This window comes from Primulina huaijiensis, chromosome 6 (genome assembly GCF_012295235.1).
Source record: "Primulina huaijiensis isolate GDHJ02 chromosome 6, ASM1229523v2, whole genome shotgun sequence".
Lineage (NCBI taxonomy): Eukaryota > Viridiplantae > Streptophyta > Magnoliopsida > Lamiales > Gesneriaceae > Primulina > Primulina huaijiensis.
This window is the reverse complement of record NC_133311.1, coordinates 1,265,608-1,282,124: the sequence shown is the minus strand read 5'-3', so window position 1 is coordinate 1,282,124 and position 16,517 is coordinate 1,265,608. Positions and strand designations below refer to the sequence as shown.

The 16,517-nt window shown below is 36.0% G+C and overlaps 2 protein-coding genes across 2 annotated transcripts; both read left to right on the top strand.

The window, feature by feature from the left end:
* The first annotated feature begins 2,419 nt into the window (after positions 1–2,419).
* LOC140979500 (transcription factor MYB106-like) lies at positions 2,420–4,209 on the top strand. Its single transcript, XM_073444918.1, has 3 exons — positions 2,420–2,621; positions 2,899–3,028; positions 3,446–4,209. Exons 1-3 carry the CDS (start codon positions 2,486–2,488, stop codon positions 4,107–4,109), a joined length of 930 nt encoding a protein of 309 aa, XP_073301019.1. The 5' UTR covers positions 2,420–2,485; the 3' UTR covers positions 4,110–4,209.
* Positions 4,210–11,607: 7,398 nt separating this feature from the next.
* On the top strand, positions 11,608–14,718 carry LOC140979882 (mitochondrial uncoupling protein 3). The gene is made up of 2 exons (XM_073445503.1): positions 11,608–12,020; positions 13,950–14,718. Exons 1-2 carry the CDS (start codon positions 11,661–11,663, stop codon positions 14,490–14,492), a joined length of 903 nt encoding a protein of 300 aa, XP_073301604.1. The 5' UTR covers positions 11,608–11,660; the 3' UTR covers positions 14,493–14,718.
* Positions 14,719–16,517: the final 1,799 nt, after the last annotated feature.

The following is a 16,517-nucleotide window of genomic DNA, read 5'->3' as shown; positions in this document are numbered from 1 at the left end:
GTAGTCCAAAAAAAAACGCTCATAGATAACGGTTTTTAAAAACCGTTGTCGTAGGCAAAAAAAAAACGCTCATAGACAACGGTTTTTAAAAACCGTTGTCGTAGATATATCAAAGACAACGGTTTTAAAGAAACTGTTGTCTTTGAGCGGATTTTTTTAGGCTACGACAGCGATTTTTGTTAAAACCGTTGTTAAATACGATTTTTGTTGTAGTGGTGATTGCGATGGAAATCGGAAGGAAAAAACACAAGAAGTTTGCAAAAAATGTCTAATAAAATGAAGTGCAAATAAAAGTAACTGAAGTGAGATTATTATGTATAGGTGACATTTAAGTTTCCTTTGGACAGGACACATGTCAGTATGTCATTGGAATAAAAAAAATATTTTAGAACAAATTGGTGCTGATGAGAAGAAAACTGAATACTCAAACGTCACTTAAATTTGATATGAAACTAAAATGAGTTTAGAATCACTACTAAATAATTAGGTTAGTTTGTCCAAAAGTACAAAAGATTAGTTTAGAAAACTAAAGTGACCGTCAGTTGAGCTTAATGCAAACTGATTTATGTCTTATCAGTTGACTATATTAAAACTCAATATTGTCCCTAAATTAAGCATTAAAATAAGTCAATAAGCCTTATAATATTTGTAAAGAAAGAAAACTTAGTCTCTGATAGTGATTTGGTGAAAATATCTATTATTTGTTAATCAATTGAGACATTTTCTAGTCATATATCTTTCTTCAAATCATGATGTCTAATAAAGTGATGTCTGACATCAATGTGTTTGGTCATTGAGTGTAGAATTGGATTGTAGGTGATTACTATAGTACTTGTATTATTACAAAATATTGGTTACTCTTGTACAATGATCTCATAATCTCACAATTTTGTTGTATCCAGAGCAGTTGGGCACAACAGTTTCCAGCAGCTAAGTACTCTGCTTCAGTTGTGAATGTTGCAATGGAATCTGTTTCTTGCTAAACCAAAATATCAGTATGTCTCCTAGAAATTGATATGATCAACTAGTACTTTTTCGATCAAGCTTGCACCCTTAATAATCTGCATCAGAATATCCAACTAAATTGAAATAATATTTTTTAGCATACCATAGGCCCACATTTTGTGTGACTTTAAAATATTTAAAAATATGCTTGACAACTAAATAATGAGATTTCTTAGGATCATACTGAAACCGAGCACACATTCAGAAAAAAATACAATGTCAGGTCGACTGACAGTTTGGTATAGTAAAGAACTTATTAAGCCTCGAGACATGGTTACCTCAACTAATATTCCCTCTTTATTTTTGTCAAGTTTAACTGATGAGCTCATTAGGATTGCAACTGCGGAATATGTTTCCATTCCAAATTTCTTGAGTATTTATTTTGACTGACGTAAATACTATTATCCAAATGTTTGACTTGCAGGTCAAGAAAAAACATCAGTTCACCCATCATGTTCATATCAAATTTTTCCTACATCAATTTAACAAATTATTCACATAGTTTGAGGTTAGTTGACCCAAAAATAATATTAACATAAATTTTTACTAATAAAGTATGATCTCTTTTTGTAAATTTAAATAGAGTCTTATGAACAATGTCTATAACAAAGTCATGTTCAATTATAAATTTAGACAGCATTTCATATCAAGCTTTACCATATAAAGTTTTGTTTAAGTGACAGACATAATCAGGAAATAAATAGTTGATAAAACTTAATGATTGTTCAACATAGACTTCTTCTTTTGCAACCACAAATAATTTGTGAATTAATCAGCCATGCGTGCATACTAATTGTGGCCTCTACAAATGTTTCAACCAAATTTCATCTGAAATTCGTTTCATCGTGTAACATCATATATTAATACATGAGTAAAATAATCTGGAGTTATCTCATGTCGGTTTCGACTTCATAAACAATCGGCAACAGTACAATCCGACGTCGACTACTTGATATTTGCGGAACAATATATAAGACTGTGAGATGCTTGCTAAACTCAGCAGGTAAGGTAAGCGATTCTAGATTGATTCTTTCTATAATCAAACTCATGTGACATCAAATATTGTCGGTGCAAATTTTGACAATGAGAAAAATTTCGACAGTTCTTTTGAAGAACTCGGACGAACACGGCCGAATGGAAAACTGATCGCGCACGTGTTGCGACTGCATACATTAACTTTTACTTCTTTCACGCACTCACATAAATTAGACAAATGAAGCAGAGATTGAGTAATGATTCAAGAACCCTCTTTGTATTAAGTGGCAAGTGGGGTTTTGTCATAAAATGGTTAGGTAAATAATCAATCCCACATACTTCTTAGGCTACAGTAACTGAATTTATTTCTTGATAGACATCTCTCTTTCTGTATATATATATTATATATATACATGTTCTTACATTCATTTCAAATCATCCCACAAGTGCGTATCAGATTTTTGCACCCTTTCTGTGAAGTTCCACAAGTTGTAATAGCACTAAAATGGGAAGAATACCGAGTTCGAGTGAAAATACTGAGGTGAAGAAAGGTCCTTGGACTCGAGATGAAGACCAGAAGTTGTGCGAGTACATCGAACAGTTTGGCCATGGGAGTTGGCGAGCTCTGCCGGCAAAAGCTGGTAAATATTTATTACTAAACATCAATTTTCTTGCATGCATGCAATTTCTACCAGATTTGTACTAATATTACACGCTGTCTGCTTTTTCATCAAAGGGGGTTAAAATTCAAAATTTTGATCTTCAAAATAAATAAAATACGAAGTTTTAGTTTTGGATCTTGGTTCCTAAACTAAGAAAAATTAGAGGCGTAAGCGACTCGATATTGGCAGCTTGCGAAAAGATTGAACAAACTGATCATCAACAATGATTTAATTGTGGTGTATTGCATATATGCAGGGCTTGAAAGGTGTGGGAAAAGTTGCAGACTTAGGTGGAAAAATTATCTAAGACCTGATATAAAGAGAGGGAAATTCAGCGTGCAAGAAGAGAGGACCATTATTAGACTTCATGCTCTTTTAGGCAACAGGTTACAATATTAACCAGTATTCTAACAAAGATTATTCGATATATATATATACACACACATTATATATAGAGTTTTGATACAATGAACTACCGAAAATTTATCGTTAATGGACGTAACATCCAATTTATGGATGTCATATCATTATCGATTCTCTATCATGTATCGAATAATACACTTGTCTTCTACATCAAACAAGTTAATTAATCATATCAAGGACGGATAAAACACACACTTTTCTTCTACGTCAAAAAAGTTCTCTGTGATTACGTACACGAGCACATGATAATAATAAAATAAAGTTCTCTACGATATTAGTACATAGTTTTTCTATTGATCTTTATTTTTCTTTTGGGAAGACTAGTGATCGAATGCTAATATGAAGGAATACTTATTTCCTTACATGATACTCATGCTTAGGTGGTCAGAAATAGCAAGATATTTACCAAAGAGAACCGATAACGAAGTCAAGAACTACTGGAACACCCGTGTCAAGAAAATGTTAGCTCGAATGGGCATCGACCCGGTGACCCACAAGCCGAAGAACTTTAACCCCGACGGCTCCGCTCAATCCAGACGAGCCGCTAATCTCAACCACATGGCACAATGGGAGACAGCTCGGTTAGAAGCCGAAGCCAGGCTCGTTCGCGAGTCAAAACGTTTATCAGACCTCCACCTCCAACTTCTTCGCAAAGCCACCGCCCCACCACCTCCGCCGTGCCTAGACGTGCTAAGAGTCTGGCTAGCCACCACCAGCGGCTCAGTCACCGAAAGCCTCGAGTCGCCAACATCTACGCTGAATTATTCCAGCAACTCGAATGCAATTCCTGTGAACGGTGGAGGTTCAATCATCGAAACCAACATGGTTTCAATAAACACCACCTACAACGGAGTCAAGGGTAAAAGGGGACAGTTTGAAGAAAATATCAAGTATCCCCTTCACTACGATCATAGTACGACGAGTGCAACAGATTTTGTATCTACGAATTATGACGTTAATTCGGTTAGTGTCCTCGTCGAAGATAACGAAGATGACAAGAGTTACTGGAATGACCTACTAGATTTGTTGAATTCTCCATTATAACCAATCATGTTTTAAGATAGAGGGTTAGTTAGTTTGCTCATCAAGGGAAACCACTGCTCAAGTAGTTCGAATGTTTCCGATGTAAAAATCTGCTAATAAATGATTAATTGATCATCAAAGTCCAACCTAGCTAGTACTTTACTTATATATATATTTTATGCTTGTAAATTTACATGGCATAACAAAATATAAAGTGGGCTTAGCTTTTGTCTTACTAATGTGTAATAACATTAAGAAAAAATTTATAGAATGAATAAACACAAAAACTCTTATACTGCATCACGATCAATTTTGTGAGATAGATCTTTGATCAGGCTTATGAAAAAATATTAATTTTTATGTCAAAAATATTACTTTTCAATGAATGTATGGACAAAAATTCGTGAGACCGTCTCACGGATATATATCAAAGAGACAATCTCAATGGAGATAAAAACTTGTGTGAGACGGTCTCACGGTCGTATTTTGTGAGACAAATTTCTTATTTGGGTCATCCATGAAAAAGTATTACTTTTTATGCTAAGAGTATTACTTTTTATGCTGAATATCGGTAGGGTTGACCCGTCTCACAATTAAATATTCGCGAGATTGTCTCACAAGAGACCTACTCCTCAATGGAACCCACCAATTATCAAAAAGAATGTATTGCAATATGTTTTTAGACCAGATTATTCATTTTTCAAGTTTGGCTTTGAAACCCAAAACTAAATAAAGCACTTATGGTTTGAAACCCAAGCCAAAATAATGAGCTCGTCTTAATTAAATTCCTAATTATGGTCGCGAGTATGTAGGTACTTTAACTTATCTAATCTAAATTACTTGATTATATACAGATTAAGATCATATCCTAATTTCTTTTAATTTAGAAATGGAATTATTTATCATAATGATTAAACAGTTAAATTTAATTAATATAAAACATTTATAGATTAATAATGTTGGTACAATGAAATTTTATTAATTTAAAGAGATATTAATTGATCTATTAATTAATAATATAATATTTTAAAGGGCAATTTTTCTGATTCATCGTGCTTCAATAAAATTTGTATTCTATTCATTTAATAATATAAAAAAAAATCATTGTACATATATATTTATAAAAAAGATATTCATTATTTTTAATAATTAAATAATATTAATTGTCTTATTTAATCAAATAAAATTCATTGTTTAATGTGAGTACACGTACTTTTGGAATCAATTATGCAAAAAAAGCACTCATACGTGGGTTATGACAATTTTGCCCGCAAGTTTGGGATCCCGCAGGGAAAATCAAAAACAAGCGTGTGTGGGAATATGGTTTCGGGTTCGGGGATTTTTGGGGTGGGTATTGGGATGCTATCGTCATCTCCGAAGCTTACTCGCCCTCGTCTCGAGGTCCCCCGATAATAATAATAATAATAATAATAATAATAATAATAATAATAATAATAATAATAAAATTTTCTAACAATTAAAAAAACTCAAATACGTAAGTCTCAAATCTCGTTCACGATCACCCCATAATAAATGATGTGGTTTTATCTTTTTTGTTTATTAAACCATGAATTATTAATGTTTTTATTTTTTTAAGTAATATTGATATTTATAAATGTAATTGTATTCTTTTTATCAATATTATTTAAGTAAATTTAAAAACTTTTGTGATAAATTCAACTAGTTTTTGAAGCACTGATGGTGATGAAGACTTATGTTAGGTGAATTATTATGAGGTGGGACTCACATTAAATTAAATAATAATAAAAACTCATCCCACATCGAATTTTTATTAAAACTGAACAAGGGAATTAGTTATAAATAGAGCTCAATTCCTTCAGTTATTGTATCCCAAAATCAAAAGCTTTTTAGCTTTGATAAAAAGAGAGTGCATAGAAAAAAGGAGTGTATTTTTTTCTTGAGTGCGGGAATTCTCTTGTGTGAGTTAGAGAAATTATTTTCTCGGTATACTCGGGTTGGGAGTGTGAGAAATATTGAGTGTATTGGTGTATACACTTGTTGTAATATTTCTTCCAGTTATAAAAGTTGCAGTGCTCCGTGGACGTAGTCTATATTGGGTGAACCACGTAAATCTTTCTGTTCTTGTTGGTTATTTTATTCCGCAAGTTTTGGGTACTATATTATCATCGTGATCGGCATCGCTTCGGGGGTGTAATTCCCCAACAACTGGTATCAGAGCCTTGTTGTGAAAATTCTTAAGAATTCTGAGTATGCTCTGTGGTTGCAGCTTTGTCTGATCTTCCACATCAGAAAAGATTTTTTAGATTTTTTGCTAAGGCTAGAGAAGTGATGGCCGAAGATGATGGATCGGGACCGGGAATCAACAAGTTCGACGGAACAGATTTTTCGTTCTGACGGTTACAGATAAGAGATTATATGTACAGTAAGAAGCTGCATCAACCTCTATCAGGAAAGAAACCGGAAAAGATGGAGGATGATGATTGGGAGCTCCTTGACCGACAAGTTTTAGGTGTCATACGATTGCCCCTAACAAAGAACGTGGCGCATTCTGTCAGACATGTACGAGAAGCCATCAGCAAACAACAAAGTACATCTCATGAAGAAGTTATTCAACTTGAAGATGGGAGAAGGTGCTTCGGTGGCAAAACACATAAATGAATTCAACACGATTGTCTCCCAGCTGACATCGGTGGACATCAAATTTGATTATGAGATTCGGGCACTTATTCTTCTAGCGTCTTTACCAGACAATTGGGAACCGATGCGGGTAGCGGTTAGCAACTCTGTTGGAAAAGGAAAACTACAACTCAATGATGTTAGAGATCAAATCCTTGCTGAAGAAGTTCGCAGGAAAGACTCGGGTGAAGCAACATCATCGAGATCTGCTCTAAATCTTGATAACAGAGGAAGAGGCAGGAGTGGTGAAAGGAGTTCCAACCGATGGCGCGGTAGATCCAAGTCAAGAAATGGAAAAGACAAAAACATCTTTGAAAAGAATATGAAGTGCTGGAGCTGTGGTGAGACTGGTCACCTGAAAAAGAACTGCAGATCAATGAAGAATAATGCCAATGCTGTCACTGATGAAGTACATGATGCTCTGCTATTATCCATGGAAAGCCCTGTTGATTCTTGGGTTATGGACTCGGGAGCTTCGTTTCATACCACTGGTGATCGCGATGTATTTGATAATTACATCGCTGGCGATTACGGAAAAGTTTTCCTGGCTGATGGAAAACCCTTGGAAATTGTTGGTATGGGTGATATACGGATGAAGATGACGAATGGATCTGTCTGAAAAATCAACAAAGTCAGGCATGTACCAAAATTGACTCGCAATCTGATCTCGGTGGGACAGCTAGAAGATGAAGACCACAAAGTGACCTTCGGTGATGGTTCCTGGAAAGTGAACAAAGGAGCCATGATTGCTGCTCGAGGAAAGAAAACTGGAACACTGTATATGACTTCCAGTTGCAGAGACACATTAGCAGCTGTGGATGCTGGAGCCAATTCAAGTCTATGGCATTATAGACTTGGACACATGAGTGAGAAGGGAATGAAGATGTTGGTGTCAAAAGGAAAGCTACTAGAATTAAAGACTGTTGAACACCAACTATGTGAAACCTGTATCTTCGGAAAGCAGAAGAAGGTGAGCTTTTCAAAAGGCGGTAGAGAACCGAAAGCAGCAAAGTTGGAGCTGGTTCATACTGATGTATGGGGACCATCTCCTGTGACATCCCTTGGAGGCTCGAGATACTATGTCACATTCATTGACGATTCGAGTAGAAAAGTTTGGGTTTATTTTCTGAAAAATAAATCTGATGTTTACGAGACCTTTAAAAGGTGGAAAGCCATGGTGGAAAATGAGACCAACTTGAAGGTGAAGTGCTTACGGTCTGACAATGGTGGAGAATATGAAGATGATGAGTTCAAGAAATATTGTGCACAGAACGGGATCAAGATGGAGAAAACCATTCCTGGTACACCTCAACAGAATGGTGTAGCTGAAAGGATGAACAGGACCTTGAATGAACGCGCAAGGAGCATGAGATTGCATTCTGGATTGCCAAAATCATTCTGGGCTGATGCTGTTAACACTGCAGCATATCTGATCAACAGAGGACCTTCGGTACCACTGGACTACAAAATACCCGAAGAGGTTTGGAGCGGCAAAGAAGTAAACCTTTCTTTCTTGAAAGTGTTTGGATGTCTATCCTATGTTCATATTGATTCAGCAAGCAGAACAAAACTTGATCCGAAATCAAAGAAGTGCTTCTTTATTGGTTATGGAGATAATGAGTTTGGTTATCGTTTCTGGGATGACCAAAATCGGAAGATCATTCGGAGCAGGGATGTAATCTTTAATGAGAAACTTCTGTACAAGGACAAGTCAGACATTGGAGCTGGAGATGAATGTCCTGAAGTCGAGAAGACTGATGAAGTGCCATTGACAAACATTCATGTGAATGAATCGAAAACCAGTAAAGAAGATGAAGAAGAAACTGCACAAGATAATGACCCACAAACTCCGGTGATTGAACTCAGGAGATCTTTGAGAACCATTAGACCACCTGATAGATACTCCCCTGCACTTCACTATATTTTCCTGACAGAAAAAGGTGAACCAGAGACCTATGAAGAGGCAATGCAAAATGATGATTCAACCAAGTGGGAGATGGCCATGGAAGATGAGATAGATTCACTGTCATCCAATCAGACGTGGGAGTTGACAGAACTTCCGCAAAAAAAAAAGGTGTTACATAACAAGTGGGTGTACCGGTTAAAAGAAGAGCATGATGGTAGCAGGCGGTACAAGGCAAGACTTGTTGTAAAAGGCTTCCAACAACGGGAAGGAATTGATTACATCGAGATTTTCTCTCCGGTGGTTAAATTAACCACTATCAGGACTGTACTTGGACTAGTGGCGAAGGAAGAATTACATTTGGAGCATTTGGATGTAAAGACTGCGTTTCTTCACGGTGACCTAGATGAAGAAATTTATATGAAGCAGCCACAGGGCTTTGAAGTACGGGGAAAAGAGAGAATGGTACGCAAACTTCAGAAGAGCTTGTACGGTCTCAAACAAGCTCCAAGACAGTGGTAGAAGAAGTTTGATGGATTCATGAGTGAAATTGGTTTCCTAAGGTGTTAAGCTGATCACTGCTGTTATGTAAAAAAGTTTGATGGTTCTTATATCATACTACTGCTATATGTAGATGATATGCTGATAGCTGGAGCTTGTCTGGAAGAAATTGATAAACTCAAGAAAGATTTATCAAAGGAATTTGCCATGAAGGATTTGGGTGCTGCAAAGCAAATCCTTGGAATGAGGATCTTCAGAGACCGGGTGAATGGATTCTTAAAGTTATCTCAAGAAGAGTACGTGAAAAAGGTGGTTAGCAGATTTAATATGGATGAAGCTAAATCTGCGAGTACTCCTTTGACTAGTCATTTCAAACTAACCAAAGCACAATCACCATCGACGGAGCAGGAGCAGGCTTATATGAATAAGGTTCCTTATGCTTCTGCTGTCGGAAGCCTCATGTATGCAATGATGTGTACAAGACCAGACATAGCACATGCAGTGGGAGTTGTGAGCAGGTTTATGAGTAATCCAGGAAAGCCACACTGGGAAGCAGTTACGTGGATTCTCAGGTATTTGAAAGGTACTGCTAGTTGTTCTTTATGCTTCAGGAGATCAAAATTTGGCTTACAGGGTTTTGTCGATGCCGATATGGGTGGTGACCTGGATGGCAGGAAAAGTACTACTGGATATGTGTTCACATTAGGTGGTACAGTTGTAAGCTGGGTGTCTAAGCTGCAAAAGCTTGTTGCGCTTTCGACTACTGAGGCTGAGTATGTTGCAGTTACAGAAGCTAGCAAGGAGATGATATGGTTGAAATCCTTTCTGGAGGAATCGGGTCAGAAGCTTGAAGATAGCACATTATACTGTGATAGTCAGAGTGCTATTCATTTAGAAAAAAATCCTGTTTATCATGCTAGGACAAAGCATATACAGGTTAGGTACCATTTCATCAGATCAGTGCTGGAAGATGGAGTCTTGATGCTGGAGAAGATTCCTGGAAGTAAAAATCCAGCCGATATGCTCACGAAGACGGTAACCATTGACAAACTGAAGTTGTGTTCAACTTCAGTTGGACTGCAGGTATAAATGGAGATATATGAGCTGCTGCAATGATTGTGTGAAGACATGATTGAAATCAAGTCTCCAAGTGGGAGAATTGTTAGGTGAATTATTATGGGGTGGGGCCCACATTAAATTAAATAATAATAAAAACTCATCCCACATCGAATTTTTATTAAAACGGAAAAAGGGAATTAGTTATAAATAGAGCTCAATTCCTTCAGTTATTGTATCCCAAAATCAAAAGCTTTTTAGCTTTGATAAAAAGAGAGTACATAGAAAAAAGGAGTGTATTTTTTTCTTGAGTGCGGGAATTCTCTTGTGTGAGTTAGAGAAATTATTTTCTCGGTATACTCGGGTTGGGAGTGTGAGAAATATTGAGTGTATTGGTGTATACACTTGTTGTAATATTTCTTCCAGTTATAAAAGTTGCAGTGCTCCGTGGACGTAGCCTATATTGGGTGAACCACGTAAATCTTTGTGTTCTTGTTGGTTATTTTATTCCGCAAGTTTTGGGTACTATATTATCATCGTGATCGGCATCGCTTCGGGGGTGTAATTCCCCAACAACTTAATCTCGTCGGATTGGGATGTTGTGATGATGATGATAAATCTAGCATGCCCATTACAATTTCTACATTATTTAAAGCGATGATGATGATTGTGATGAAAATTTAATCTTTGCAGGGCTGGGGATGAGGATTGTCTAATGAGATAGAATCGACTATATGGGCGAGAATGGAGACTTAGTCCCTGCGGGTGACGGGGTTGGTGAATCCCCGATTAGAAAAGCGGGGATTGGGGCGAAGATGAAGACGAGTTTTAGATTCGAGCCCTGGGATGGGGAAGGCATCCCCAACCTATTTCGTGATGAAGATTTAATCTTTGCGGGCTCGGAGATGAGGACCAATCTGATAGAACCAGGTATGTGGATGAGAATAGAGACTTAGTTCATACGGGGATGGAGAATCCCCGATTAGAAAGTAGGGATTGGGGCGATAATGGAGACGAGTTTTAGATTCGGGGCCGGGGATGGAAAGGCATCCTCACCCTATTTTCATCCCTACTCGTAGCAATAATAACTCTTCACAATTTTTTGTCGCGGTTCGAGAACATAACACCGAAGCTTTTGAATGCAATGACAATAGTTAGAGATGAAATTAAATTAGATATAAATTTTAAGAAATAACAAAAAAGCAATATAATCATGTTTGAAAAAATTGTCTAATTTTATAGAATTGTAGTGATTATCTTATGAGATTTCAATATTATTTTTTTGTTAATATTTCATATTTTGATTCGGGCTCGGGCATATCTTTTCTATTGGGCCTTCAATACAGACTATGGAAGTGGGCCTAGCTTAATTCCAGCCCATATTTAGTATTAAAGTGTTCTTAAAGCATTTAATTGACGAGACCGTATCAAACGGCGGGGCCGGCGTGGGATAGATGAACGCCGGCGACCATGACGTCCGGAAAATCCTGCTTACGTCACTCTCTGCGATGGTGGCTGAAACGACGACGTTCCCAATCGACTTGCTCAAAACGCGGCTGCAGCTCCACGGCGAGTCCCTACGATCGGTGAACCCAGCCTCAACGTTCAAAATCGCTTTGCAGGTAGCTCGAAACGACGGCGTTTTGGGTCTGTACCGAGGTATTTCCCCCGCTATTTTCCGGCACATGCTGTACACACCAATCCGAATTGTAGGCTACGAGCATTTGCGCGGGATCGCTGTAAATTTCTCCGATGATTCGATACCTTTCTACAACAAAGCGGTAATTGGTGGGATTTCAGGCGGTATTGCTCAGGTTATTCTTAATCTATGAGTTGGTTTTTTTCCCCTAGTGAATTTAATGCTTAGTTTGTTAGTAAGTGATTCCTGTGAAATATGGGAATTCTTCAATGCATTTGCAAACAGGCTAAGTTCTTCAAATTTTCTGAATCAAGTAAATTGTAGCAAGGAAAGGTGGATGAGAGGATGGGAAATACTTTTCTTTATTTTTATCAGAGATATTTCGATTTCTATCTGTTATCAGTTCAACTGTCAAAGTTGCTTCCTTGGGTCATCAGAATTGCTTGTTTCTATCGAATGTGACCTCTATTAATGCTTCATCTAGTTTAGTTTAATAATCTGTAATTATCTGTAGTCAACACGTCGACTAACAAAGAAGGTCAGTTATGGCTATAATAATCTACATTTATGGATTCAGCAGCGTCCCCTACCCAGGACGTACGAGGATTCGTAACTAAGAGATTGACATTTTTTTAGCTGCATCAGGGATTAAAAAAAAAAAAAAAAAAAAAAAAAAAAAAAAAAAAAGGTGTGATTGCTAGTGAAATAGAGCCCTTTCGACCACTAATGGAGCATGTTTGGGCTCCAAGCTATCACAACTGCTTTTCTGTCGTACAACTTGAGCACTCAAAGGTCCCAATTCTATGTGGTTCATGGCACGTGAAGGCCAATGTTAAGAAACTTGAACCCTGTCATCATGTATTGCAACTACATAAAGTGTGATCAAACTCAACCGATACCCTTTCTTGTTATACACACTTTAAACTTATGGATTCACTGATTGATTTGGTGTGTAAGCAAAACAAATCCAAGTTGCATCCCTTGGTTAAGAAATAATCAGGGTAAATTAAAGCAACCATAGTTGTTCTTCTGCGCCCCGAATGAATTAACACTGAGCTGTTTGCATATATTTGCCTAGTTCTGTGGCATCTTTATACAAGTTAAACTCTATTACATTGTGTCTGATTAAAGCAAGCGTCAAGGCATTCACATGATGATTTCCATTTTGAAAGTAAATAGGATGACTTACAGTAAGGTAGAGCATGCCTCTTGGGTTTAGAAAGATGCTAGCTGCTTGATGAGTGTTCTGTATTGAAAGGTCAATATACATGACAGCAGATAAATGAAGGTCAATAATGAATTAAAGTGTAGTTTAGTTTAGTTAGATAACCTACAAATTACAAAGCTAGATAATCTATATAATGCAGTTACTCTTGTGGTGCTTTTGCTTGACCATTGAATCAATACTCTGATAGTCTGATTCTTGATTTTATGTTCCTTGTAGTACACATCCATACAGGTAACAATTATCATCTTCTGTATCAACTTATAACAAAATCTTATTTTCTTTGAGGGTGCAATTGTCGAGATGAATTTGAAATCGATGCATGTCGATTATAATTTTATTGATGACATTGAAACAATAGATAAAATCTTAAATCCACATCTTAATCATTTACATATTAGTAATACAAACTAGAATTGATATCGAATGACACTATTATTGGTTGAAATTGAATTTATTCTAATTAACATGAAATACTGTATAGACATGTAAGAGATGAATTAAAATTTTATGGTTCTCTAAACAACAAAAATATGTTTGAAATCCATCAACCAAACGCAACCTCAAAGTTTTCTCGATTTTCCTTTCTCGTCTAGCTGTTGGATCATGATATTTAATTTCAGTTCAGCTTGGCTTCTTGGTCTGGCAGTCAAACTTCTATCTACCATCACTCTAGAGAGAATGATTAGCTTACTCAAAAATTATTTTCCCTTTCTTCATAACTTTTATTCATAATGACTAATTATTGTGCAATATAATGATTCCTTGTATGTGCTTCACATTCCAAAATATCAGTAAATCCCTTAACATTTCAATTTTGTTTATCATATGTCAAAACCGAGCGCTTTTCTGGTTCTTACGTTTATGTTTTTAGCGTAGGTAATTGCAAGCCCTGCTGATCTCATCAAAGTGAGGATGCAAGCAGATGGTCGCATGGTGAGCCAAGGTTTACAACCTAAGTACTCAGGGCTGTTCAATGCCCTAACCAAGATCATTCACTATGAAGGATATGTAGGACTTTGGAAAGGCGTTTCCCCTAATGTCCAAAGAGCATTCTTAGTTAACATGGGTGAATTAGCTTGCTACGACCACGCCAAACGATTCATTATCGAAAATCAGATTTGTAGTGACAACATCTATGCTCACACTATGTCTTCCTTTATGTCCGGTCTTTCAGCTACTACATTGAGCTGTCCAGCAGACGTAGTTAAGACTAGAATGATGAACCAAGCTACTGGGTTGGAAAGCAAGTTTAGATATAGAAACTCCTATGATTGTCTTGTGAAGACTGTTAGAATCGAGGGATTTCGAGCACTGTGGAAGGGATTTCTGCCTACGTGGGCTAGGCTCGGCCCCTGGCAATTTGTGTTCTGGGTCTCATACGAAAAATTCCGTCATATTACCGGCTTAACATCCTTCTGATGAGTTGGCCTCATTCATTGACCACAAAATATAAATCTGGATTCAAGAAAATTTTCAAAATATGGCGCTTATTTTGCAGGGCCTTGCATGAAAGAAAAAGTTTGAATTTGTGTCATTTTTGTCAATGCTGCTCTGTGAAAGCAATTTTTTGTTCTGACCAGATGAATTGTTCTTATTGGCTGCAGGTGATCATTATGATACATATATGGGGTAAAATTCCAAAATCCATCTTCTATTTTTTTTTTTTATGTTCATATCTTGATAAATATAATTATTTCATAAAGTTTACATTAAGGGAAGTTAGTGAAAAATCCCCAATCAAAACATTTCTTTGGGTGCACTTCCTACCCACAAAATTGTGGTACTATGTCATACAAATTGTGGTACACTTCATGTGGAAATGTGGTACTAAAAAAGTACCCAATGACTGAACACAAAAAAAACGACAGCTGGAGACTGAAGGTCAATTTTCCGTTTACATTATCATCTAAAAAAAATATATGCATTACGAGCAGTTATTCGACTATTTATGCATCTGGGACCTGGAAAGTTTAGAAATGTTCGACCCTACCTTGGGGCAAGGGTTGATCCAAAATAAACAAATCATTTAAAGACAAAAGATTATTGTCTTTATTTAAGCGTTATCTCAGATGATATAAATATTTTTGATATAATATTTAAAATTTAAAAATATTCATTGTATTATATCAATAATTTTAATAAATTTTCAAACGTTAATAGTTATAAATTTTAACAATAAATTACATAAATAACATTTCATGCATCGCACGGGTAAATTTTGCATGTGCCAAGCAATTAATAATCATCAAAACATTGAAATGTTGAGAAGAAAACAATTAATCAAAGCACAAATAACAACACACGAGATTTACATGATTCAATCGTAAATAATCTACATCAAGGAGAGAACTTTGTCAACTGTTTATTCACCACAAGTTTATAAAGAATTACAAGAAAATTAAAAATACAATCAGAGCTTATTCCCTCTAATTATCACTACCACTCTTCTCTCTATTTTCTTTCCTTCTTGATCAGTGTTTTTCTCTTGTGTGTTCTTCTCTTATATATCTGGTTCCTATGTTGTGCACTGATCCAGGTAGTTTACATGTTGACTGAAGCTAACTGCATAACAATTTATTAAATGATGGTTAAGTAGTTAAGCCAACATTGAGAGACACTTCTCAACAGTTGAAATCAAGACAAAAAATGGTCTCAGTCAAACTACTCAAGTATAGAAACTTTTTAGACAACGGTACAAAAAGTATTGGAAAGTCAAATATGACCGTTGAAGATCTTGATTTATAAGGTAGAATTTCAAGAATAAATCTGTGTGAAATGAAAGCACAAGAAATGTTGATCAAAATCATTAAATGATGTACTAAAAACTCTCAAACACCATGGATGATCATCACTCTGAAATAGAGAAACATCAATTTCTCAATGCACTCGACTGTTTTATAAACTCTTGATCGAGTAGCAGATCGGTTGTGACTTGTCATTACACTTGGTGGTTCGGGTTCGGGTTCGGGTTCGGGTTCGGGTAAACTGCCGGGTCCGAGTCCGGTTCAACTATTATGTTTTTTTTAAAAAAAAATTTATTAATTATTAAATTTCAATAAAAAAAAATATTGGAGTTTGTAGGCTTAATGAATAGAAATTAAGTGAGAAAGTTAAGGAAAACTTGAAACAATAGCACCAGAGTTCGAAGTTCAAATCCGGAATCAAAGCGCGTAAAAGAGCTACTTGGTATTTAAATAAAGTTAGAATAAATGTCATAGACACAAGGAAGTTAAGGTAATTAAAAGTCCACTGTGACATATTTCTTTTTTTTTATCTTTAATTATTTTAGCCTTAAATGATGATTTATATATATTCAAAATTTTAAATTAAATAGTCGATATTAGATGATTCACTGTTGGTAATGAAATAAAGTTAAAATAAAAGAATATAATTGGAATTCATTTGATTAAATGGTTCCAATAAATTAAATAATCATTATTTATA

What these genes read in the sequence shown, in the direction of transcription:
- LOC140979500 (XM_073444918.1), top strand. Translation starts at nt 2,486, where the DNA reads ATGGGAAGAATACCGAGTTCGAGTGAAAATACTGAGGTGAAGAAAGGT. An exon ending in AGCTCTGCCGGCAAAAGCTG is followed by an intron (nt 2,622 to 2,898) that starts GTAAATATTTAT and finishes GCATATATGCAG; the next exon opens with GGCTTGAAAGGTGTGGGAAA. An exon ending in CATGCTCTTTTAGGCAACAG is followed by an intron (nt 3,029 to 3,445) that starts GTTACAATATTA and finishes ACTCATGCTTAG; the next exon opens with GTGGTCAGAAATAGCAAGAT.
- LOC140979882 (XM_073445503.1), top strand. Translation starts at nt 11,661, where the DNA reads ATGAACGCCGGCGACCATGACGTCCGGAAAATCCTGCTTACGTCACTC. An exon ending in TTTCAGGCGGTATTGCTCAG is followed by an intron (nt 12,021 to 13,949) that starts GTTATTCTTAAT and finishes TTTTTAGCGTAG; the next exon opens with GTAATTGCAAGCCCTGCTGA.